A 23,850-nucleotide genomic window follows, 5' to 3' on the forward strand; every position below is an offset into this window, starting at 1 on the left:
GCTGCGCGTGTATCCAGGAGAGGGCAGTGTTGCCCAGAGGAGCGTTTGATCTGAGCAGATGTGTGCGTGGAGAACCATTAAACAGCATCTGTCCACTCAATTACCCCCCTCGTTAGTCTGATCCTGGTTTGCTGTTTTTTCTTTTTTTTTTAGAGGGTTCATTTAAATGGAATCGCGGTGTAAAACAAGTGGCGGTGAAGAGGGCAAACAAGCTTTCTAAAGGAATTATGGGACGGTTTAACAGAGAGAGGTAGAGTCACACGGGCTGATAAAAGTATGTGATGTAAAAAAAATGAAATTCAGCGATACATTTTCTTCATATATGCCCGTGAAGGCCTTTATTATAATAATTGAATATTCAATAAAGCTTAGCATTTATAATAATTTATAAAATACGTCATGTTTTATCGCCCCACAAATACATTAGATAGATTTTAACTTGAATTACAATCAGTCATCAATCTAAAAGTTGCTTTAATTCTCTTGTTCTACTGACAAGAGGCCGTGTTTATAGGTATAAAGTGACTAGAAGAAGAACATCCATATTCAAATGATTAATACAGAAGATACATTATCACAAACATGGACTAAAACAGGAGAACAGAGATGAGGCAGGAAAGGACACATTGTTGTAGAGACAACAAACACAATTACAGCTTTCAAAAGTGGATGTGAAACCTCAGAGGGAAAAACAAAGAGCAGCAGCGTCTCGGTTTGTGTCGTGAATGGAACTTGTTCTTCGTGCCGCAGTCTGAATTTACACCGTAAATGTGCCTGCATAGAAAAACTCAGCAATCACAATGAGTGGAAATCACAGAGGAAAAGTAAAACCTATCCCAGAGGTGCAAGATCACCACTGCAATGTCACGATGGCTTCCCAAAGGATGTCCCGTCAGTCACCAGCGTGCAGACGCTGCAGCTGTGAACCTGGATGAAAAGAGACTTTAACCACGCATTGTTTCCCACCGAGCAGAACCTCCGCCGGCTCGTCTTTGAGAAAAAACCACCCCGGGGGTCTAAATGTCGATGAGGTCGTCGCCGCTCTCGTCGCTCTCCACCGTCAGCTGACGGGTCCACCACTTCTTCACCTCCGATCCCGAGGAAGCCTCGTTGTTGACGGGGTTCATCTTGCACACTATGGACTTCACACTGGTGCGACCTGGAACAGGCAAACACACACAGAGGAGACGGCATTCACAAGCTTTATTTCTTTGTCTTGGCTACAGCAAGGCCACTGTTGTTAACAAGCTGTTGGGCTTCCACTCATGTCGACCAAGAGAATCTGCCTCCATGTGTTAAATCTGTCGCTAATGGAACAAGATTTTGGTATCAGGAGCTTTATTCCTTCCATTTGCAGTCCGAGTGGTATTGATGAATTGCTTTCGAGCACGCTGGCCTTTAAGTCATCTGCTAACACATGATGAGGATTCTGCTTTTCATCGTGAATCGTATATGATGTGGCTGGTAGCTTGCATGAATTTTGCCACACTTTTGTCTCAATTCGTTGTCATTTTGCCTTCATAACTGGAACAGATTGCGGGTTGATTCATTCATGGGGAGCGGGCTTTGAGGCAACAACGGCCCACGGTCGAGCACCCAGCCGCACCGGAGGGACCAAACGGCAACGAACGCCGAGATTGGAAGGTAAGCTGACGCAGTTGGGACCTGAGGCACTTTAGCCACGTAATGTCTAAAGGAGAACTTGTTCGATTGATTAGCCCACATCTTTACAGAGACCCGCCTCCAATCTAGGCGTCTTGGATCAAGCTGCACTTAAGAGGCGGACCACAGGACAGAGGGCCGGACGAGAGGTTGTTTGGATCGATTGTGCGTGGTGCTCCGACACAGTCAAAGGCGATGGACAGTGTTTTTAGTAGAAATTTGAATGGTAATATGTCGGTTTTATTGCCCAGAGAATTGTTCTGTTGCAGCTGTTATTTATTCTGATGAAGTAAAAACCCACACAGGAAAGCATCACTGTACTCGTTTGCCCTGTTCTTCTTTTTGGTAGAGAATGACGCAAAAGCACATTTCAGTTCCCCCGTGCTGCATAACGACCTTGCATTAACTGCTTTAAAAAGAGCTTTTACAATATCGGTCGTGCATCTCAACTGGCTAATCTCACTGTTAGCAACGAGCAGCAGACAGAACAGGACGTCCTGGCTAATGAATTAACTGTGTATGATGCACAGCTGTGACAACACCCAGTACACAGAGCCGCACGCACCTGCAGGCAGTCGCCACTGTCCCAGCTTCCTCTGCGGCCTCCCCAGGTCCGAGGAGTCCTGCCTGTACCCTCCTCTGTCTGACAGCGTGGGGCTCAGAAGCTGCTGGAGGCCGCTCATCTGAACAAAGAGAAGACACGTTTCACCACTGCAAGCACACTGATTATAGGATGCACCTGCTATACTGTGTGCAGGTGTTGGTACTGATGCGGGGGGGGAGGGGCTCCACCTCAGGCTGCGAGGGGTTGTTTGGGTTGTTAATGTTGTGGTCCTCGCTCGGCAAGGTGGTCTCTATGCTGGGGGGGTTGAGGAAGCGGCTCAGCTCCTGCTGCTGGCTCTCTCTCAGGCTGTGGATGATGCTGCAAGACTGCTGCTGCTTCTGCGAGAGGGCCCACAAACAGGATGGGGTCAGTGCGCGATGCCTCCGTTTGGGCTGTACGGGTGCGTTTGGACTTTTTCGTCCCGGGAACGAGTGTGTTTTTGAGAAGAGCGCTTGTTGCGGGAGACTGACCGCCCGGATGCGTTTGAGGCATTTCTTCAGCCACATGCGTATGGTTTGTTTGGCAACCTCTTCTTCAATGGTGTACTCCAACTGTTCTCTGGCCAACAGCTCCTCCAGCTGGAGAGACTTCCTAATGTCCACGGAGCGATATGACAGCATGCTGCATGACACACACACACACACACACACACACACACACACAAAGGGAAAACAAACCACACAGCCAAAAGATTTACATTCTCAATGGAATAGAATTATGCTTAAAAGTTAAATCAAAGGGCTTTCAAGCCAAAATATACTTTAACGTTGAAGCAAAAGGACACCAAACTATCAAGAACTGACGTTAAAAGACTGAAACATTGAAATGATGATTTCACTGCATGAACCCTACATATCCTTAATTATTGGTTTTAAATCAGGTAGTATCAAATTGCTGAAGACATCCAGTCCCCACTTCTCCTTAGAAGCAGGGTTTGCTACCGTTCAAAATGTCCTGTAGTGATGGTGCCTTGGAGAAATCACGGATGAAATCCTCCCTGAATTTAGATCTGACATTTGAGTCTACGACATCCATTTATATGAAAGTAGCTTTGCAGTTGTGTGAACGTCTGTATGTAGTCAACAGTTGACAAATCAAATCAAGAAAGTGGAATATTATCCCAACAATGTTCATTGCCTGTTTTCACATTGAACTGAATTAACTATAAATATTACAAAATCTAATAATTAATACCTGTTCTTCCCTTATTTCAAGTAAAATATGGAAAAAAATAAAATACATAACGTTTGGAAAATAAAATAAAAAATCTCAAAATAAAGTGCTTAATCCAAGCAAGATGAATTTAACTGAACTGTGTTTTCCTTGCAGCTTTACCTTCCGTTAGATTTAGAAGTGATGTCACTCAAAAAAGCTAGAATATTTTATTCTTCTCATCTTCTAAAAAGAAAAATGAATGTGCAGGAATTAATGTTGTTGGTTTGTTGTTGATACGGCTTCATTCTCTCTGTTAAACATCACTGTTGGCAGTACATTGTTTGTGTGAGGATTCTGATTATATTCAATTCAGTTTTGACCATCTAACATCCAACATCCTTTGTAAGAGAGAGCAGCAGAGAAGGATCAACGTGGCCAGAAGTGCAACTGATGCCATGTGTAGAGAACGTAAAGGATTTACAGCGCGCTTAAAATACAATATACTGTCCTCTTTGTTGCCTGCGCCTTCACTCTGGGTGTAAGTGGATACATTCGCTTTGTGCTTTTGTCTCTTTGTGGCACTTCACATTGACGCTTTTCATATTCTCCATGGTCTCGGAATACATGAGACTGTTTGCCTTTGAACGGCCTGTGGGGAGAATTAACATTAAGAGTCCGTCCTTTCTTGATTAAAGGCTGTGGCCACTTTTTCTGACCACATCACTCTTTACTTTAACTCTACTTTACCTAACTCTGACTCTCTGTCTGGTTATATTCTCCGACTTCTGGATTAGCTGCCGTGACTACCCGGTGGGTGCAAATGTCCCTCGAGGTGATACAACTACTTCATTGGGTGAGTGGTAGAGATGTAGGTCCGCGCAGTGTGCGTCGGGCTGCTCACCTGAGGACGTCATGGAAGGTCACATCGCCTCCACTGTGCAGTCGCTCCATCTCGTAGCACATGTGTTTAAAGAGCAACTTGTCCTTGTCCAGGTCCACCTCCAGCCTGCCCCGGAGAAGACGAAGCAGGAACTTCACCCTGGACGTGGGTATCACCCCCTGGAGGGGCAGTTGTACAAGTCAAAAGGTTCCCCATGGACGATGCTGAGACTTAGATCTGGACTGTACATCTTTATGAGTGTCAGTGTAAAATGCACTTAATGATATTGTTCGTTAGAGGTGGTTGGATGGTTTGTCAGGCCACAGTCACAGCTACTTACTGGGGAAGGTGAAATGAAAAATAAATACATACACATAAAGATGTGCACTGACTAGTTATGCTTATGCATTATACAGTGTAATGTCTTTTTACAACCCGGGAGGACGTCGCTGCATTGGACGGCATCATGGATAAATGATCCGAGGGTCTACATTTTTAATCCGGCACACACTGTTCTAATAACTTCGATTTAATTACTTAGTGATATACCTCCTTCCCTTCGGCCCTTCTCATTAGCTCTCACCCTGCTTTTATCTTCTTCATATTATGCCTTGCTCCTAGCCATTTCATCATCACCCTCTCGCCTCCGCTGTGTCTTCCTGCACTCTCCTATTACTAATGTCTCACCTCCCGTTTGTCATCCACCATGTTCCAGATGATCTGGAAGTGCCTCAGGTCATTATAGCTCAGCAGTTGGTCCTCCTCGGTGGAGTAGAACAGAGAAAAGTTCTCCACGATGATGGCTGCACAAAAAGCAACGGTATTAATAGTCACAGACGACAAAATTCTATAAGGTCAAATTCCTCTTTTTAATTTGCATCAGTTGGTAGTGTCTGTGTTACATTGATGCAGGTTGTTAGGCTTCCCTTTATAGCTCCGTATAAGCTAAGCTACTGTGTGTTCTAATATAACAGTTCTAATATAACATCATTTATCTATACATACAACTAATTTGAAAGTGAATGTCATAAATATACAGTCCACTAAACCAGACCATAGACATTTTAAACAATTTTCAAAATGACGGTTTGGTTACTCTTATTCGCCCCACCTTTCATCCGTTTGAAAGTGCGCTCCGTGAGCACTGCATGAAGCACCGTGATACAGAGCACTTTAGCTGTGGCTAAATAACACGTTTGTGATGGTTTTGCAGGGCTTCTGTGCACTCACACAGTGGTGTCCGCTAAGATGTGTAAAAAAAAGGACATGGTCCCCACAATGTCACGAACACAAGAGCACCTGCACACACTGACCCACGAGTAGGTTGAGCATGATGTAGGCTATGATCACATAGAAGGAGCAGAAGTAGATAAGCGCCCCGGCATAGTTGCCGCAGTCGGTCTCCCAGTAGCGATGTTTATCCGGGGTGCAGAATGGGGCCTGAACCTGGAGAAAGGAAAAAGAGACAGATCGGACATTTCAATCGTTTCCTGAAATATTTAACGTTCAAAGGTTGGTTTTCCAAAAATGCCACAGTTAAACCAACGTGTGATATCTAGCCATACAGATAGCCATGTGAGCAGGTTGCATTGCCTGTGTGTAACTTCTCACTTGCCTCCCATGTATCGCGGTAGCGGCGGAACGAACGGAACATTGCGGCACAAATGATCATGTCTACAATTCACTGCATTTTTCCCCGTGTGGACAGTGTGTTCTTTTGTCTGCAGGACCTGCGGGCTCATCTTACCATGCAGTCGTGCATGATCTTATTCCAATCCTCCCCCGTGACGATGCGGAACAGAACGGTGATAGCCTTGCCCGCTGTGGAGAAGTTGGCGTGCCTGTTGCAAGGGAAGAAAGGGAGAAAAAAAAGACTTCTGCTGAATCCACTGCACACGGAGTGCAGTGCTCATCGGAATGGGGAAAGAAAAAAACGCGGCCTCACCGGTTGATGTTCTCTCCGTACTTGACGGTTCCGAAGAGAACTACACCGGCAAATGCGTAGCAGAGGAGGAGGAGGAACATGCCCACGATGATGAAGAAGCTCTTGTACATGCTGACCACCACGGTCAGCAGCAGCATCTTCAGAGTCACCTGAACTCATCACACACACACAAGTTTATTATTAGGATCCACATTTGGACTTTTTGGGCAAAAGATTCTCCAGCACAAACATACTCACATGCTTCCCACATATCGTGAAGAATCTGAAGACAATCACACATGTGCCCATCATGTAGGTATATGCATTCTAGAGGGAGAGGGGTGATATAGTTGAATGTAACGTTACAGGCACAAGATCTCGTAAATTGTTCCCTCTGTGTGTGTCAGGAATTAGTCGAACCAGTAAAGAGAAGTGCAGGACGATCCAGATGACGCCCAACGACGTGACCAGCAGGTCGTAGCGGTTCCGCCTGCTCTGCCAGTAGCCCGCGGGAGACATGGCTATGAGCTTCATGGTCACCTGGAACATACAGGACATCGACAAGTAACGTCACATGCACGTCGATGCCCAGTGCAGCCGATGTATACCGTTCAAAGGGGGTAACGGGCTCACCTCGAGTACAAATATGAAAGTGAAGACAACCGACATGGTGGCAAGAGGAAACGTCACCTGATCGTCCACATCCCACTGGAAAAGAGAGCAGGTCCACGCGCATGTCAGTAAGTTACTTCCCATCTTATTAATGCAACGCATTGGGACATCGTTTTTTTCAACTTCTAGGATACATACAAGCTCATAGAAATAAAATGAAATGACTAAGCAACATAATGAAGCGAAATGGCACATCTATGAGACATGGGGCTTTACCTTGACTGAGAGCAGCACCGACTGTGCGAGCACGAGTACTGCAATGCCCCGTTTGAAGAAGGGGTGTTGAGTGATGTCATACATCTTGGCCCGGAAGCCCCCGTTTTCTATCAGGCAGAGAGGGGACACCTTTAAAACCAAACACTTATTCCATTTGACATGCTCATACTGTCCAGCGATGGAACTCTTTGACTCATTGATTCGAATGACCATGGGTATAATGGCTTTAGCAGTGGTCTAACAATTAAAAAAATAACTGATCTATAAATCCGTGGTAGTTATCCTTGCTGTCCACCAGGTGGCACTCATGGACCGCTTGGGCAGTGATGAAAGTCTTCTTTTGGGCCCATTAAAAGACTTCAGCTGCTTTAAAAAGGAAATATCCCCTAGACAGTTAAGACCCCAGAAAGCCTCAATTCCCAAATTTTGTGGGGGCTCTAAAATCATGAGGGAAGTATTTCCAACCGGCAACTCCCAGTTACTCGTGCCTAGTGTGCATTATTCAAACTGTCTTTACGTCAGTTTGTGGACCTTCCGTGAGAACCTGGATTAAAGTAGGACATTGTCCCTCCTCTCTTCTTTACCACCAGGATGGCAATGAGAAGCCGAGCCGAGGCCTGTGTGTTGGAGTTTGAGTGTGTGCGGCTGGATTTGCACAGCGCAGTTGACGTGGATTTCCCATTTGCATGCATATTTTTGTGTGTTTGCTTGTTTCGTGCTAGTCACAACTGTCCACAGTGTCCACATCAAGGCCGTTAAACTATCTTATGAAGAGGAGATAGAAGGGGAACAACGTGTCCTTCAGATAACTAACGACCACAGACACAATATCTTTACAAGCACTTTTGAGTCAAAGCGTTTGAGTTTGGGCCAGATCGGCCTGTAATGCTCTGCCAGTGCTGAGCGAGATGGGAAATGGTAAATGGAGTGTACTCGTAGAGCGCTTTTCTAGTCTTCTGACCGCTTAAAGCGCTTTAACACTACATGACATCATTCACCCATTCACACACTGATGACAGGATGATTGTTCCGAATTTCTGCGACAGCCACATGGTTTAAATGTGTAATCAAATATGCAAAGTCAACATTAATCCACCCAGTGGAACTCTGTGAAAGGTTTTTAGTGTTTTTAGTGCAGATGAAGCCGGTAGTTGACTTCAACATGTGATACACTGGGCACTGACATGCACATTGTCTTACTGCTATTCAGCTGGACCATTACTACTGCTGGAAGGCAGGTCAGTCCTCAATGGACAACAAGGACTATTGAATGCGGATTAAGCACCTGGGCGAGGGGGCAGGTGCAGAGGTTGGGCTATTTTCAGTCTGCTCTTCAGGTCCTCCCATCTCCTCTGGTCCACCGTGAGGAGAGCCGTGCCCTGGCGATGGGAGACACACAACACTTCAAAATCCTGGAGGCATCAGTCACACGGTTTGGACCCCCCACTCCCACCCTGCATGGTGCTGCATGGTGCTGCGAGTGTCTCCTTCACCTTGTTCTCATTGAAGTTTGCAATGACGACACCCACAAACAGAGTGAGTCCAATCATGCATCCCAGAAACACAAAGACGTGGATGTAGATGCCGTGGATCTGCAGGCACAAAAGGTATTGAAACTGTCACGTTGTTCTTATGCTGGAGAGGAAGTGGGTGGAAAGGTAAAGTGTGGTTCGGTACCGGTCCAACACGGTGAATAATGACATCTCGGACCTCCACCCAGCCTTTCAGGGACAGCACCTCAAACAGAGCCAGCATGGCGTTTCCCACATTGTCAAAGTTGAAATTACGAGGGTTGGCCCTGTTGAAGGACAGAATTGGTTACCTGAAGCTGAACAAAATTAAATTGATCAATAAATAACTAAATTTAAAAAAAAAGCAGGTATACCAGACTCTCGGTACCCAGAATCCAGGCTTCTTCTCTCCTGGCTTCAACTTCAAGTTGAGGTTTTTGGAAACGCTGACATTTATTCGGAATATACCGTGGCAGTCGTCCTTTGCAACACAAGACAGTTCACAGCCAAACACAGAAGGAAGCAACCATTAGAAGAGCTGTTAGTGAAGTCCTTTAGCATTTTGTTGAAATGACAAATCAAGTAATTCGTATCTTAAATAATTAAAACTCTACTAACAATTTCAAAACATCATGATTCTCCTCCTTACTATGGTGGTAAATTCATGATTGTATAATGCTTCATCTCTTCATCTTATTGAGTGAAACGTATTATTGATTGACTGGGAAACCACTGTGTTTGTCCAGCCTGCGGTTCTGTGCGGGGAGTGAGCATTGGGAAGTGGCTGGTTTAGTGATTGGTGTGCTGGCTGTACCCGTTTGAGGATATGGGGGTCGTTGCATTTGGCAAGCTTTCCGGCAAACAGCTGAACTCCGAAGCTTGCGAACACCAGCATCAGTGTGAGGAGCAGAATGGAAACCTGCAGGAGAATCGATCAAGAGTTTAATGCAGATAGTTCAAAATAATGAGTGTGAGATCAGAGAGCAGGCTGAGGAAGTCACCCAGATGCGGATGCGGAGAACTCAGCTGGGAAAATCCACATCGGACCCAGAGAGAATCGCTAACTATTGCATTATAAAATAATTAGAAGCCCCTTGACAGGCGCAGCGAAATGAAAGAAAATGCCAGAAAAGGCAAGGAATGCAGAATGCAAGAGCACAGTACAAACCGCTGCATATCATGCATTAATGTTCAAATCTTGATGGTGTTTTTGCAAGAATCTACTATAAATTATTAATACTGAAACGTCCACCACCTTAAAAAGCTTATAGTAGTCCTTCACACATCAAAAAGCCTTTTACGGGACCATCTTCACAGTTTCACAGTGTTGCATTCAAGCCTCATCAAGGTAGGTTCAATGTTCACTTCCCTGAGGTGTAAATAAATAACTAGCTGCCAGATGCCTGAGCTTTCTCCTCAGTACGCTTTCCCAAGTAAGTCTGAGTGAGAAGACTGAGTCATGTTCTTGCACATCGACCATGTGGTTTGTCTGCGTAAATGTAATACGCAAACAAACCATAATCTGTAGACAAAAGCCTTTAGATTATGCGCACACAAGTGGAAATTGAGGCTAACAACGAACCAGGAATATCTCCTTGAACCCTTTGAGGACCTCCCGCACCACCTTCCTCATCTGGGGTACCAGCTTGAAGATCCTGAGCGGCCGCAGGGAGCGCAGCATCATCAGCAGCTGAGCCCCAGACTCAGGAGGGACGTCAGGAGGCAGCCAGCACAGGAAGATCAGACTCACCTGCAGAGAATAGAGAGCGACAGGGCGGGCGGGGCCAAAAAGGAAGGCATCAATGTGTGCTGGATGCACATTATTTAATATTTCAGAAATGAACTAAGCCAGGTTGAGACTTCTCACGAGATAGATGAAGATGTCCATGACTCCTCCGAAGTCTCTGATGACGGCGGTGGGGGTGAAGAACAGGCCGTCGGCCATGATCTTCAGGTTGAGCTCGATGCTCATGAAGATCACAAACACGTACTCCCCGATCTGAAACGAGAGGAGCGTAGCGACAGTCGTGTGCCAATACCGCGTCCGCTCGCTCACTCGCCCCCGCGCAGCTCTTCATACCTGCAGCGTGGGGGCATGCATGACCCTGGTGAAGGGCGATTCAAACATCATGGAGATACACGAGCAGATGGTCACCACGATCATGACCCAGTCCAGGTAGGTGACGAGGCCCAGAAGATCGCTGCGGGGGACACTCGCATTAGCGTGTCCTGTTTACATGTTTTTGCTCACACAGGAAAAACAGTTGATTTGTGGGAAGTAGGTCAAGTGAAACCACCAAATACTCAGGGATGATTCATGAGAAGGATTGGCGGCTGACCAAGGGAGAGGAATGTGAGGAGAGGTATCTTCTTATTCTGTGTGTGCGAGCGATCTCTGCTGCAGGAGGATGTCAGTGAAAAAAATAATCCCCCCCCCCGCCGGTACCAACAGTATCTGATACAAAGGGACTAGATCTCATTTGAATAAGCAGCTCCGCATGAATTACAATCAGGTTGCATAATGGGACCTCACTTCACCAGCTCCATTCCTTACCGCTAGTTTTTGCGGCGAGCACAACTGGCGGGTAATAAGAATTAATAAGTATCCCACTGCTGCAGAGCGGACAGATCAATAGCCAGAGGGGGGAGGGATCAATAATTCATCACACTTACTACAGCTGGTGGTATTTGGTGTTCTTCACTGCTCCTGTTATGGGATCAGTTTTAGATCTAGATGTGAATTCATACAAGAAGAATTAATGGTACAACATTGGTTAGAAGCAAGAAGCAAGAATACATCCTAATATTGTTTATATATTTGGTGCTGAAGTCCGACTTTACAGCATTCTGAGCTACGGGAAGCTGGGAAGAAGAAACACCTTCAGACCAGATGCAGATAAGATCTTACGCATTAAAACGAGCCCGAACAATCATCCTGCAGAAGTTCCTGAAGCGGTGCTCCCTTCCCACAATGAAGAGAGGCTTGTCAAAGTACGGATGGTTCTCCCTCAGTTCCTCCTCCTGGACTTTCCTACGAGCACAGAGATGGGACAAAAACAGTTGACTTTGCACAACAGTCACGGAACAACAAGGACCAAACAGGGGGCCAATGTTTGTGTGTGTGTGTGTGTACAAATACCGTTTCATCTCTGCTTGTTCTTTCTTCTCCTGGATCATCTTGATCTCACTGTCCTCCCTCTGCGCATTACGGTAGCGCACCGTACTAGAATGCTGGGGGAAGAGAAGACGTGACACATTTATAAAATAACCCCTTTTGTTTCCCTTTCTTGTCTTGAGGGAATACTGGTAAAGGGACAAAACAACAAAAACACTCCAGCGTGAGTTACAGCGTGTCAGTGTGAGCGTGTGCGCGCGCTCACATCCTGGGTGAGCGTCTCGAGCGACTTCCCCCGGCTGATCCTCTGACTGGTGGACCCATGTCTCAGAGATCTGCAGGTGCGAAGAGCAGACATGTGTGACGCAGTAAAGCAATAGCCATCGTTTGCATTTGTGGTCGTGTGTGTGTGTGTGTGTGTGTGTATGTGCGCGCGGTCAGACCTGCGCTCCTGGCGGATGTGATGCTGCACACTGAGGATGGAGCGCTCTTTGGCGGGCTGGCCCTCGAAGGATCCGCTTAGCATACGCTGCGTGGTACAAGCCCTGCAAAACACAAACACGCTTTCGTTTCTCTCCTGCTTAAAATAAAAAGGAGATTCAAATCCAAACAGTTTGGAATATCAGTGTGGGAGGTCAGCAGCTGGCCTCCACAACACAGCCGGATGTGGTGCCTAAAGAGGGACCCTCGACCTTCGTCATCCTGCAGCCGTGGTTATTTTCCAATCATTGAGTCAGTGTGTGTTTGTGGGCATCCCTGTCTGTTCACAGCAGTGAGGTCCCACAACAGAGCAACAACGCAGCCGCCGTGCGCTTTAAACATTTACTTGTTTATTGGCACTGCGCGTGCTTGACTGCGTGTTTGTTTGTCGAGGTGACAGTGAGCCTTAATTGTGCGTTTGTGCGAATGACGGCAGGCCGGTTAGAAGGTGTTGTGACTACTGATTTGCTGTCTATCTTGCAGACTGACTAAACAAGGGGTCTAGGGGGGACAGATTGGACATGTAGATTGGTCATGCTAAACAGCAAATCATCCATTGACAGCTTAATGGGGACTATGAAGTGGGTCTGTGTGCGTTTCAGTATTGCAGGACTGAATGGTGCAAAACCAAATGTAAACTCTCCTGCAGAGGATGGTGTCAGCACAACGTCTCCCCGTCTCCGGATTAAAACCAGGGCCACTAGTCTTCTTCTTCAAGAAGAGCTTTTTCTTTGATTTTTTTCAAATTGTCATTAAATCTCGACAGCAGCCAATAAATACAATATTCTGGGGAAAAGATGAATCACTTCATTAGAGGACTCGCTTTACGTAACCAGACTTTTAGTAATTTAGCTGGCTGCTCAAGGTCACCGATCGACACTTTCATCAGTTGACCACAGACGGAGTCAAAACACATGTGGGGTTTGTTTGGTGGTGCAGGAGGAGTTTTACGATACTTCCTTAATAAACATTAAACTACAGCCATTGACATTTTGTTAATTCACAAACTAGATGCTTGTGGATCTGCAAAGTTACCAAGACGATGCTCATGGGAGACGTGCAGGTAAGTGTCTTACCTCAGGATTTTATTGATAGTGTTCTCTTTCTCCAGGAGGTTACGAGCTCGGATGCTAAATATTGACCTGCGGAGCTGAGGGAGAGCACACAGTGAGGCAGTTTGTTAAGTGCATAGTGTACCACACAAACAACAATTACTACTTCTACTGTTTTTTCTATTTGCCTCTTATTGCTTTTTCTCCTGCGTTACAAACAATCATCCATTTCACATCCGCTTTCTGTGTGCGTGTAAGTAAGAACGTACCTTTTGGTCGATATACTTGTTGTCCTCGATGGCTGAGCGTTTGGAGTGGTCACAGGAGGACGAGGATGCGGAGGGGAGACGGCGAAACAAACAACTGGTGTCCTGCTGCTGACGATCAATGAACTGCTTCATAAAACTCTCCCTGGAGTACGCAACGCACACACACACACACACACACACACACACACACACACACACACAACGCAGAGAAGTGTAAAACGGTTCAGTTTGTTACGGTACAGTATACATTAAATAGGAGCTCCCGCTGCAGTGGCACAGCAGATGGGCTGCAGAGGGGGGGGGCTTCTCCGGGAGCGAAGGACCCAGCTGTGCATTTCATCAGCTACTAAACAATAAAATCGATTATGGGGTCCAGTGTGTCGGCTCTGCTGCTGAAAAACAGCACAAAGAGATATACAAAAGGACTTCTTGCAGAATACTATTGGTTACTATCTTCTTGGGCGCTAGTCTGAAATATTGATTTCTGGTTCTTTTCTCGCAGCATGTGAGCACTGTAGAAATCGCCCAGATTGTCTTTTCTTTAGGCCCCAAAAATACTATAAAATGGTTGGCTAAGGACGTGCCAAGGATCTTTTTAGAAACAGACATTTGATTGCAGACCTTCGGGTATAAATAGGTACGGTATCTATGGAGGATATATTGTGGGTACCTGATCCTGGGCACGGTGAAATCCGACGGGAGCTTAGAGATCTTCACCATCTGAGGTCTGTTGGGGAACTTCTCGAAAATCCGGAGTCGCAGAGGGAGCTTCTCTTTGGTGTCAGCGTTGGCCTCGCTTTGCTTGAGCTAGAGGAAGTTGGGTGGGTAAGTGCGGGGGGGGGAGAGTGAGGTCAAGGGGAGAGGGGGCAGAAGAAAAAACTAGCATGAACCAGGGCAAACAAGTCACAGGGGAAAGTAAGGCATTAGATGGGAATGAAAAGGATAAATGTCTAAATCGGACACACGGGGGAAGGACACTGTTACTGTGGTTTGGGTGTGAAGAATTTAGGGACTTTGAGAACTGCATGAGCTGGTATTTATGGAGCCAAAAGCAGGAGGCTGACGCTGAGGTGAAAACTGTGAAACACGGAAGGTTTTTTTTTTTTTTAAATCAAGGACTAGTGCAGCTTTCTATTTCTGCCTGATGATGGCAGCAACACACTTACCTGCGGCGCACACACACCACGCACACCACACACAGCCACACGTAAAACGAGATCCCACTTACTTCGTGAAAAGAATGGAGAAGGCACCAAAAGAAAAAAAAAAGAGGAGAGATTACTTTTGCAGTGGTTAATGGAGAAAGGGAAAGGTAGCGACGGTCAGAACAGTGGGCGCGTGAGCGATGGGCCAAACACCGTAAACAAATGGAGAGAACAAAACAAGATGACAAAATGAATGAAACCAATTATTCCCATTTAATTACATATGTCGAGGCTGACTGAAATCCCCACGCAGGTGTCCTGCGTCTGTCTGCCGGGAGATAACCCAAAACGCATTGCATTGCATTGCAAATTAAGACGACTGCATCTTTCAGAGCAGCGAACGCCGTCCGTCACGGTCCCAGTGAGACGGGTCCCGGTACCCGTGTCCACAGCTGCAACGGCCTAACGCGGGAGGAGGGAATGGATACCTGCCGTTCTACGCCTTTGTCTCTTTTCCCAGCAGACTGAATTGAGTGGCACACGGGGGAAGGCGGGATTATTCCAGCAGCATTTGGCTTAGTCAGGCTTTCTGTCTACATTGAGTCCCAGAGATGGACATCGCATTGACAGAGGCAGGGCGTGAGACTAAGTTAAAAGACAGAAAGTTGACCGGAGGACATGAATTGGGGAAATAAGATTGAGACTAAATTAAAGCAGGAATGAAAATGATAATAGTGAGCCTCCTCCTATAGGTTCTCTGGGGTGAAACGTTGCAGCAGACATCTCTGCATTACATTACATCAAAGACATCAAATGTCTGAAACGTACCCGTACATTTAGTCGCCAAATATCTAGCAGACACACACACACACACGCACAAACACATACAAAGTGCAGAAGTAATTTAGTTCGCTTTAGCCTCTCTGTGTTCATCTGCACCTCTGCAGCCACATGTTTTTCTTTTATACAACAGAGCCAGAGAAGTGTGTGAATTGTAATCCTGCACTGATCTCCCGTTATTGCTCTTTATTGTCTCACACGAGAGGGACCAAGAGAGGAACAGTCTGAGCGTTCCAAATGAAAGAACTTGACTCCTAATCAGAGATCTTGTGTACTGAATGATGCATTCTTATTCGTGGAATTACATTTCTCCCACCGACGGAGGTAATAAATATGCGAAAGATGCACTGAATTTAATTTCAATTTATCCCGGGGAAACACATCGGAACCCATTGTGCCATGGATCATTTAATTTTTTACTTTTTCCTACTAAGGGGGCCTTAGCTATTAGATCCTATACTTTAGAATAGTTTGGCCGTTACATAACCAAACAAGTTTAGTTCGCAATTGTCGCTGTGTAATCTGTGGGGTGAAAGATTTTGTAAATACATTTATCTATTTAGTGTGTAAAGGATTTTACACAACAGCTCAGTAGGCGCACTAGCAGGTTTCCATAGCTAACTGCTAACTACGTACCTGGGACCTTTGGTCTGCTCAGAAAACAGGATCAATGAGGCACACGTGGACACGCAAGAGCTCAGGAACAGAGCGCATACCAGAAAAATCTATTCTTTATTATTGGCTTCAGCTTATGTGTTGCTGCATCATGGAAGAGGAATTGCTTTCCTCTCTAAAAGTGCACACATGACAATATGGTAATTACACTATAGTACATTTTATAACAACTTTACAAAGTGCTTTACAAACAATAATGAAACCCTCTCAGGCTGCTAAAATGAAAAAAGGTCAGAGGAGATGAGCGAGGAGGAGTAGAAGGAGTAAGAAATGTACAATCATTTCTAAAAGCTATTACAAATGCAAATGTTTTGAAAGAGAGACTAGTGAGACTATTGACTGTGTTCAGGGTTCTATATGGTGGCGGCTCCATGAACTTTGACCTGGGCGTGACCAGTAGAGCTTAGAGGTGGGGTCCCCAACCGCAGAATCTTTTTGATCTTTCTGGCCGCAGAAAGGAAAACGTCTTCTTTTCACTTGACTTTGTTTTTCTGAAAAATGTTTTATTTTGACAAATGGCCGGATTCTCTCCCAATTACATCTGCTTGTCCCTCTTGACACAATTCCCAAGCTTCACCCAAGCGTTCTCGTGCGTGGCGACCACCTGAGTGGGCCGGTCTGTCTGCTACTGGGTTTGTCGTGTTTATCTGCAGCACCTTCAAGACGGTTCGCAAAGAAAATTCTAACAAGAAAACGGTCGGTGAGGCAAAAAAGGTTTGGGTACCCCTGGTTTCTGTACCAGTCTGTACAGTACAATGAAAGTGTCTATCAATAAATATTTTTGTTGCAACAATGGACCATAATTTGTAGCCAACAGCTTGTGGTGATGAACCCACATGGGGAGTGCACATGTAACATAAACAAGGATCCATTGAATGCCGATAGTGTGCGATGTACCGGCTACATGATTAAGCAACTTTGTAAGTATGTCATTTCAACTCTGTGGGAATGGGTTGATGTGTCCCAAAAAGATATCTCCAAGTGTGTGTGTGTGTGTGTCGAAGGCTGGTGAATCCAAACCACTGCTTCACTTGCCACCAACGAGATCCAGTGTACGGAGGTGTAACAATGGAGCCGAGACTAATGTGCCGCGCCGCCGCTTACCGCTTCCATTCAAGCCAATTTCAGGCTCGGCTGAGCCGGGGAGCTTTGCGTGAGGGGTTTCAGCGGCTTTCCCCAACCGACGCTGGGGGAGACAGAAAAGCTAACGCTGACCGTTAGCATTAGACCACATTCAGTCATAGCCACCGACGAAAGGGGGGGGGGGGGGGGGGGAACAGTCAGCATCCAAACGGCCTCAGACAAGCAGTTGGAGAATCTAAATTCCGAGTGTAGTGAAAACAACGGAGCTTCTTCTTCGTGTTCGTTTTTGATGGATACCTTCATGTAATAAGTAACATACAAGGAAGCTCACGTTCTCCCTCGTTATGTTAACTCCTGATCCTCTGCAGACAAACTCCTTGACAAAATCAATCATCTTTCATCTCTCTGACGCATTCTGCTCATTTCAGCACAAGCACTAGTTAATGAGTGACTGAGGCAAGCGAAGACTCGGGCCTCCCGCCGCGTAGCTCCTCCGATCGGTCATGTGCGAGCGCCTCAGAGACACGCAAACACACAGGGGGGGGTATCGTCGGAGGCTGGCCAATGGAAGGATGGAGGAGGTGACGAGCCGCTGCGCCCACACACCCGCCCGAGTGCCTGTGGGCGGATGAGTGTGCAGTCGTCTGCTTTCACCGTTCAGACATCAGAGCCTTTGAGGAATAACACCAGACGGTAGCTGTGCATGTGCTGTCGTCGAACGCCCTGTTGGTCTACGCAAGGCGGCCTTACCTGCGGCGGGAAACTAATCGGCACGGGTCTTTGTTCTTTCTCGGCTGACGCGATCCGGAATCTACGTTGAAATCTTGTGGATAAACACAGTCCCTGTCATACGTGCAATAACCTTTGTGCACTCCACATTCCCTCACGGCCTTAGTTTGGTCCCGCCGGCCGTGTGCCAGTCCAGCCGTAATACCCCGGGGGGGGCGGGAGGGCTCGGAGTGAGTTAGCGGGGTCACCCTCTCCTCCCATTAGCTGGGTAATGAGCCGTGCCGTGGCAGCCTTTAAACCGCTAATATCACAAACAGCTGTGGATACCATTGATGCCTACACTACACCTTGTATACGATTTCCACTCATGCACATATGAAGAAGAAACTGCTGCTACTAAATAGGTAGGGATCATTTTGGCAAAGAGCTATTTGTTCTCTAGTTCAACCTCAATGGTTCACATGGAAACAGTCTTCTCAGGCCTTTGTGCGTCATCCATATTTATGAACTCAATCATTCTTTTTCATCACTCTAAAAGGGGAAAAGCTAAAATAGGGCTTAATAGCAGTATATTACATAAAATATTGCACTTCTGTCTGTAGGAATGCAACGTTCAAAGAAACTAACCCAGGAAAGTGAACGTGTGATTGCAGCCATTTAAAAACACGCCAGAAAACAATAAATGAATAAATCATTTTATACTCTGGGCCATGACTGATTTTGTGTGTGCTTGTGCTAGTTTTACAAATGTATGTGTATGTAAGTGCCTGGAGGGTCTTTCAATACAGAAGAAAAAGAAAAGAAACTGAAGGTGACATTCAAAAAGATAAGCACACATTGTATTGGGATTCTCCAAGGGGCTACACTCTGTTCTCTGCTCCCTCCGCCTTTCTTCTCCTCCACTAAATCCCCAAATAAGTCCTCGGTCCATTAAATCACCTAAATGGGAGGACAGGCGTCTGGCTTAACTCAAAAAAATAAAATCTCTGAGGGGAAATAAAAACTCACGCACCCTACTTTCTAGTTGACAAAAGATGTAGTTAATGTGGATTGTCTTCTTAAAACTCGGAGCACACAGCGCACGTAATGCTCGCGTACGGATCGATGATGGAAAAAATCTGTTGTGAGGCCCTTTAATGTGTTGCGTTGCCACGGCGACACCGTGCGCTCCCTCATCCTGAACCTCATCCATCCCCAAAGCAAACATCCATCTTCCCTCACCTGCAACTCTCCCCCCCCCCCTCCCCACCTATCGCCCTCACCCTCACGGTCGATGCCTCGCACACCGGTCACCTCACAAATATGGAGGGAGGCGGAGTGAGCGACTCAAATGACCACCGCCTTTCCTCTGTTCCACTTCACACCCTCTGTCTGAGGCCTGTGGGACCCCCCCCCCCCCCCTCCCCTAGGATTCTGGTCTGGTAGGAGCACTCCTCTGCAGCAGCGTCGCTTTAGCCAATAATACTGAGAGAGAGAGTGAAAGAAGTCATCCATCATCATTCATGCCCACCTGGACCACTAGCAGCGCAAATGGGCCCGTTTGTGTCCTCCAGCCGTGAAATCATCGAGAAACAACCCATTTGAATTCAAGTGTTTCATGCACTAGATGGCAGTAGGGTTAGACGCTGCAGACGATGAGGCACAGCAGTCTAATCCTTTCTGAAGCTTTTAACTGAATCTCCTGCGGCCGGATGATCGGGGGACAACATTTTTAGGACAACCATCATCCTTGAGAGTGCGCAGAGGAAATTCCCTCTTGGCTCTGCAATCACAAAGGCCCTCCTAGCACACACACAAACAGAGTGTGAAGGGGGCCGACGCCGTGACTAAAGGACTCAGGGGCGTGGACAGGAAACAATGTACATCCTCTCATAAAGAACATCTTGGAAATTGCGCGAGTGTGATCGGTTCCTCTTTCCTTCCCGATCCCGACGATGATATTTTTGCCGCAGCGGCGCAACAGATGATAGAACTCACGGTTCGGGTTAGGGTTATGTCGCAGATCATTATAATTTTCCGCTATTCAAACAGCATTTTTAAATTTCAAAACAAGAAAATGTGTACGCGGAATCAAACCTATTGCTTTGATTACAATAAACAATTCAAATTATTCTAAATGCCTTAGGTTCAAGATTAGATCACTGTAAGTGAAAGTCGTCTACATTCCTGTGGGCTCCATCCACTCCCCCAGGAGGGGATTTGCATCATGTGTGGTGGGAGGCACACCTGGATCTGGGGTGAACATGTGGAGTGGGAGGAGTCGAGGCTGGTAAGACGGCTCGCCACCCGGCATCAGGTGTTTGCGCCGTGTCTAAGTTCATTTGAGAGCTTGTGACTGAGCCAGATTTGGGTTTTCTGTTTTTGTAAATGAATCTGGGAATTGATCGCCCTTCTTCGTGCAGGTTAAGGTCCAAAAGAGCCTCCCTGAAGATCCTTCCAGCTCCGAGTGAAGGGACCATGCAGCCAAACCCAACTCCTTTTATTCCTAAAATGACAGACTGACAAAGTGGCCTATTTGAGCCCCTACGTGGCCACGTGCCCTGGGATTGTCCAGGAGAAGATTAACCAATGCCAACGGCCAGCTGGTGAACGACTGTCACTGTCACTGCCGGGTGCAGGAAACACTGCCAGCCCACATGATACCAGTCAAAGTGGATGGCAGAGGCACTGGTGGGCCCAGGTGTCACTCGTCCAACCCCATCTCCTAACAGTTAGAGGGCACAGGTGGCGGGGGGGGTAAAGGAACCTCCTCGCTGCCCAGTTTGAGGGGCCAGCTTGGGACAACCCAGAAGGAGGAGCCTTACCTGCTGCATGCACACAGCAAAGTCAGCGCTGGAGTAAACATGCAGAGTTGTTGCCATCCGGCGTTAAAAAACAAGGCAACAGATTGCAAAAAGCTTCCACTGGCCAGGTGTGTTAGGGGCAGTGGTACAGGACTCTTCCCAGATAATCAGCCCCAAGCCTGCTTTTGAATGTCCCCTCACACCTCCCTCTAAAATTGAGGAGCAAAAAACACACATTATAATCATCATCATCACCTTTTTTTATTTCTACTTGGTTGATCTCCAGCGGCGCAGGATAAAAATGTTCCCCTCACTGTACCTCGCCCTGGCTGGGTGGAGGTGGGCCACCCGTCCACCCGTCACCAGGCCCACAGACCTGTGACACCGTCGTTAAAGATGGAGCGGTCAAAACACAGACTATATTTCCTTTGTTTTTTAAATCCCCCTGAGCTGTCCAATGATTGACACTTTGACATGTCAGAGGTGTGCCGAGGGCCGTCTGCAGTCGTATGGTCAAAGCCAGCTGGTGTCACACGGCAAGTTAATGAAAACGAGGGGAACCAAGACACTACATTTCTCCTCTGCCTTTAGAAGGTTTCTTAATATAATTATACATTTAGCAAAAATCCTACAAAGTTACATTTTGTAGATTTAACACAAGATTTAAAACAGGAGATTACATGAATTGTGCTTTTACAGCATTCTCTTCATCTCATCACCACCTGTGCCTGTTCTGCAAACGGTGGTTTCCTAAGAAAAATCCACCAGTTACTGCTGCACAAGGCACATGTATTAGAACAATTTCTTTTTTATATTAATTCATACTTAAGCCTCACATCAGCTATGAACAGAAACACTGGCAAATGTGTGTCTGTGTGTGTGTGTGTGTGTGTGTTAATTTCCTCCCTTCACTTCTGCTTTCCTCTGCTGTCCACCTCTCTCTCTGTCCCAGACTTCACTTGATTAAAAATTCCAGCAAACCTAATTTCACGCAATAAACGCATTATCCTAATCAACACTGATGAGTGGAGCATGCACCGGCGCACACATACGTGTGTGTGTGCATATGTGCCATTAAGACATTTCTACTTCCTCTGTGCTCATGGCTCATCAGTGGGGTAGAATAGACCCGTTTTTCATTAGCTGCAGCACAGCTTACACTCTATTCCCTCATTATTAATGATCACTCGCCGTGTGTATGTGCACGCAAGTGTCTATAGACATGCACCCGTGTGTGTGTTGGAACTAAAAAACTTCAATTTCTGTTCTCGGGGCTGCGATTACCATGTTTCACTTGCCAGCAGCTCACATCGCACAACATTAAAGCTCACAATCTGCTTGATCACAGTGCAACTACCCACAATCCCATGTGCTTGTCTTGACGCTACAACAACATGAAGACGAATGGGCAGGAAGGGGCTGCAGTCAGCATACACACGCCGACGGACGCTTTAAGTTACTCACTGATGATGTCATTAGTAAATCAGCAGAAATGGGCAGAAACAGTAGTGCTGTCGCTTTGTGTTGTGTTGTGTTTCCATGACTTGTGGGAACATTGACTTACATTTCACAACAATAATAACCACCAGCAACCTAATCTTAAAAACTAGACCTCAACCTACAATTTGACCCAAAACTTTACCTTGCTATTGAATGACTGCACATAAAGCATTAAGTTCTTACATTTTACCCCCTCTTGTTGCTGTGTAACGTTACCAAACACTTGCTCTTTATTGTTGTGACTCCTGTCAGTGAGCTGTGAATCACCCAACACGTTCTATGAGTATCCTGCTGTGTTCCGTTCAATGGGAACGTTGGTTCTACGTCTTTTCTTTTTATATGGTTATGACTCACTAACACGTATTTGCCTTTTAATCCTAATCTACTGACGCTTCAGTAACTTAACCACGGGACTGTTTTAAACAGCTCAAGTGAAAAGAATTTGCAAGATGGGTCGGTCATCTATTGGTCGGAAAAGATGACTGAACAATGAGATGAACTAGTTAGGAGAACTAAACCCTCGCGGTTTCATGCCAGTCATGTTGCAGATTTCAGCCATATCTGACCAAAATGTCATCACTTCATTTGTATGAAATGATCATAATTAGCACATGAATTATTGACTCATGGACAAAATCGTATTTTGTAAGGTCGCAATGACCTTTGACCATGAAACTCTAACCAGTTCAACCTTTAGTGTAACAACTGTACAGGGGACTGTTTTCTATGTGCTAAATGAAGAAATACATTTGTGACCGGATGAGGGTTTTCCCCTCCCTCTTTCCTGCACACAGGGGTGTGGACCAGCACACCTGGGGCTAATTGTGATTGATTGGGAGAGGCAGGGATATTACTTAAGCCTCTGGTGTGTGTGGACTCGTCCTGTGGTCTTCTCCTGCTGGGTGTCTGTGGAGACGGTCCGGGAGGCGCGCTTTATGTTTTGGCCGCTGCCCTAGGTCAACATTCTGCTGTGGTGTGGTAAGGGAAATTTTTCCATCTTTTGTGCCTTTTTAGTCTCCTGTGTCGCCGTGTATGCGGCACTAATGTGCATCCTTCCATATAGTGACCCTGTCTGGGTCATGGATGTCCCCACGTGGGTGGATGAATGCCTGGACTGCTGGTGTTCGGTGTCTCGGTACGATGCACGCCTCCCTTTTTTTCAACACATTTGGGCGTTATTATAAAAATCTAAATGGTCTTAATTGTTATAGTGTGGGCCGCTGTCTGTGAGTGTGCGCGAGGTGGGTGCTGCCGCCGGGGTCTGTGGGCAGCTTGACCTGTAATTTGGTAAGTCGCTGTGTCTGCCTGTTTGCTGTACATTAATTACGGTCTTGTTCTAATGCGGTGTTTCACAGCATAGCTGGACCCGGCTGCAGCCTTGGACATGCTGTTGTGGTGCTATCCTGGTGCCGCGACCAATTAATGGGCCGATCTTCCCCGGCGCGCTCTCTCCCCCCCCTCACTGAGACTGTTCTTGATACCGGCTAAAAACCTTTCGGAAGAACAGTACAAATGTGGCTCTCTATTGGGTGAACTGTTGGACATATTACATGTT

The 23,850-nt window shown here is 46.4% G+C and overlaps 1 protein-coding gene across 5 annotated transcripts in view; it reads right to left on the reverse strand.

Moving 5' to 3' along the window:
• Positions 1-310: 310 nt before the first annotated feature.
• nalcn (sodium leak channel, non-selective) overlaps positions 311-23,850 on the reverse strand; it is a 63,766-nt gene continuing 40,226 nt past the window's right edge. For 4 of the 5 annotated variants that reach the window (XM_040200622.2, XM_040200620.2, XM_078090797.1 and 1 more), the window contains 29 exons: positions 14,211-14,347; positions 13,541-13,682; positions 13,296-13,369; positions 12,183-12,284; positions 12,005-12,074; positions 11,764-11,855; positions 11,533-11,655; positions 11,298-11,354; positions 10,705-10,825; positions 10,492-10,623; positions 10,207-10,374; positions 9,439-9,543; positions 8,999-9,105; positions 8,791-8,911; positions 8,607-8,705; positions 8,399-8,492; positions 7,114-7,220; positions 6,859-6,933; positions 6,646-6,765; positions 6,484-6,552; positions 6,247-6,395; positions 6,049-6,142; positions 5,615-5,747; positions 4,989-5,104; positions 4,323-4,480; positions 2,737-2,887; positions 2,455-2,604; positions 2,228-2,345; positions 311-1,159 (listed from right to left, as the gene is read on the reverse strand). In XM_040200622.2, the coding sequence (XP_040056556.1) occupies positions 1,017-1,159; positions 2,228-2,345; positions 2,455-2,604; positions 2,737-2,887; positions 4,323-4,480; positions 4,989-5,104; positions 5,615-5,747; positions 6,049-6,142; positions 6,247-6,395; positions 6,484-6,552; positions 6,646-6,765; positions 6,859-6,933; positions 7,114-7,220; positions 8,399-8,492; positions 8,607-8,705; positions 8,791-8,911; positions 8,999-9,105; positions 9,439-9,543; positions 10,207-10,374; positions 10,492-10,623; positions 10,705-10,825; positions 11,298-11,354; positions 11,533-11,655; positions 11,764-11,855; positions 12,005-12,074; positions 12,183-12,284; positions 13,296-13,369; positions 13,541-13,682; positions 14,211-14,347 (3,327 nt within the window). In that variant the 3' untranslated portion in view covers positions 311-1,016. The remainder of the gene's footprint in view (positions 1,160-2,227; positions 2,346-2,454; positions 2,605-2,736; positions 2,888-4,322; positions 4,481-4,988; positions 5,105-5,614; positions 5,748-6,048; positions 6,143-6,246; positions 6,396-6,483; positions 6,553-6,645; positions 6,766-6,858; positions 6,934-7,113; positions 7,221-8,398; positions 8,493-8,606; positions 8,706-8,790; positions 8,912-8,998; positions 9,106-9,438; positions 9,544-10,206; positions 10,375-10,491; positions 10,624-10,704; positions 10,826-11,297; positions 11,355-11,532; positions 11,656-11,763; positions 11,856-12,004; positions 12,075-12,182; positions 12,285-13,295; positions 13,370-13,540; positions 13,683-14,210; positions 14,348-23,850) is intronic. The other variant, XM_078090798.1, reaches the window with a different exon arrangement.

This window comes from Gasterosteus aculeatus, chromosome 16 (assembly GCF_964276395.1).
Source record: "Gasterosteus aculeatus chromosome 16, fGasAcu3.hap1.1, whole genome shotgun sequence".
In the NCBI taxonomy this organism is placed as follows: domain Eukaryota; kingdom Metazoa; phylum Chordata; class Actinopteri; order Perciformes; family Gasterosteidae; genus Gasterosteus; species Gasterosteus aculeatus.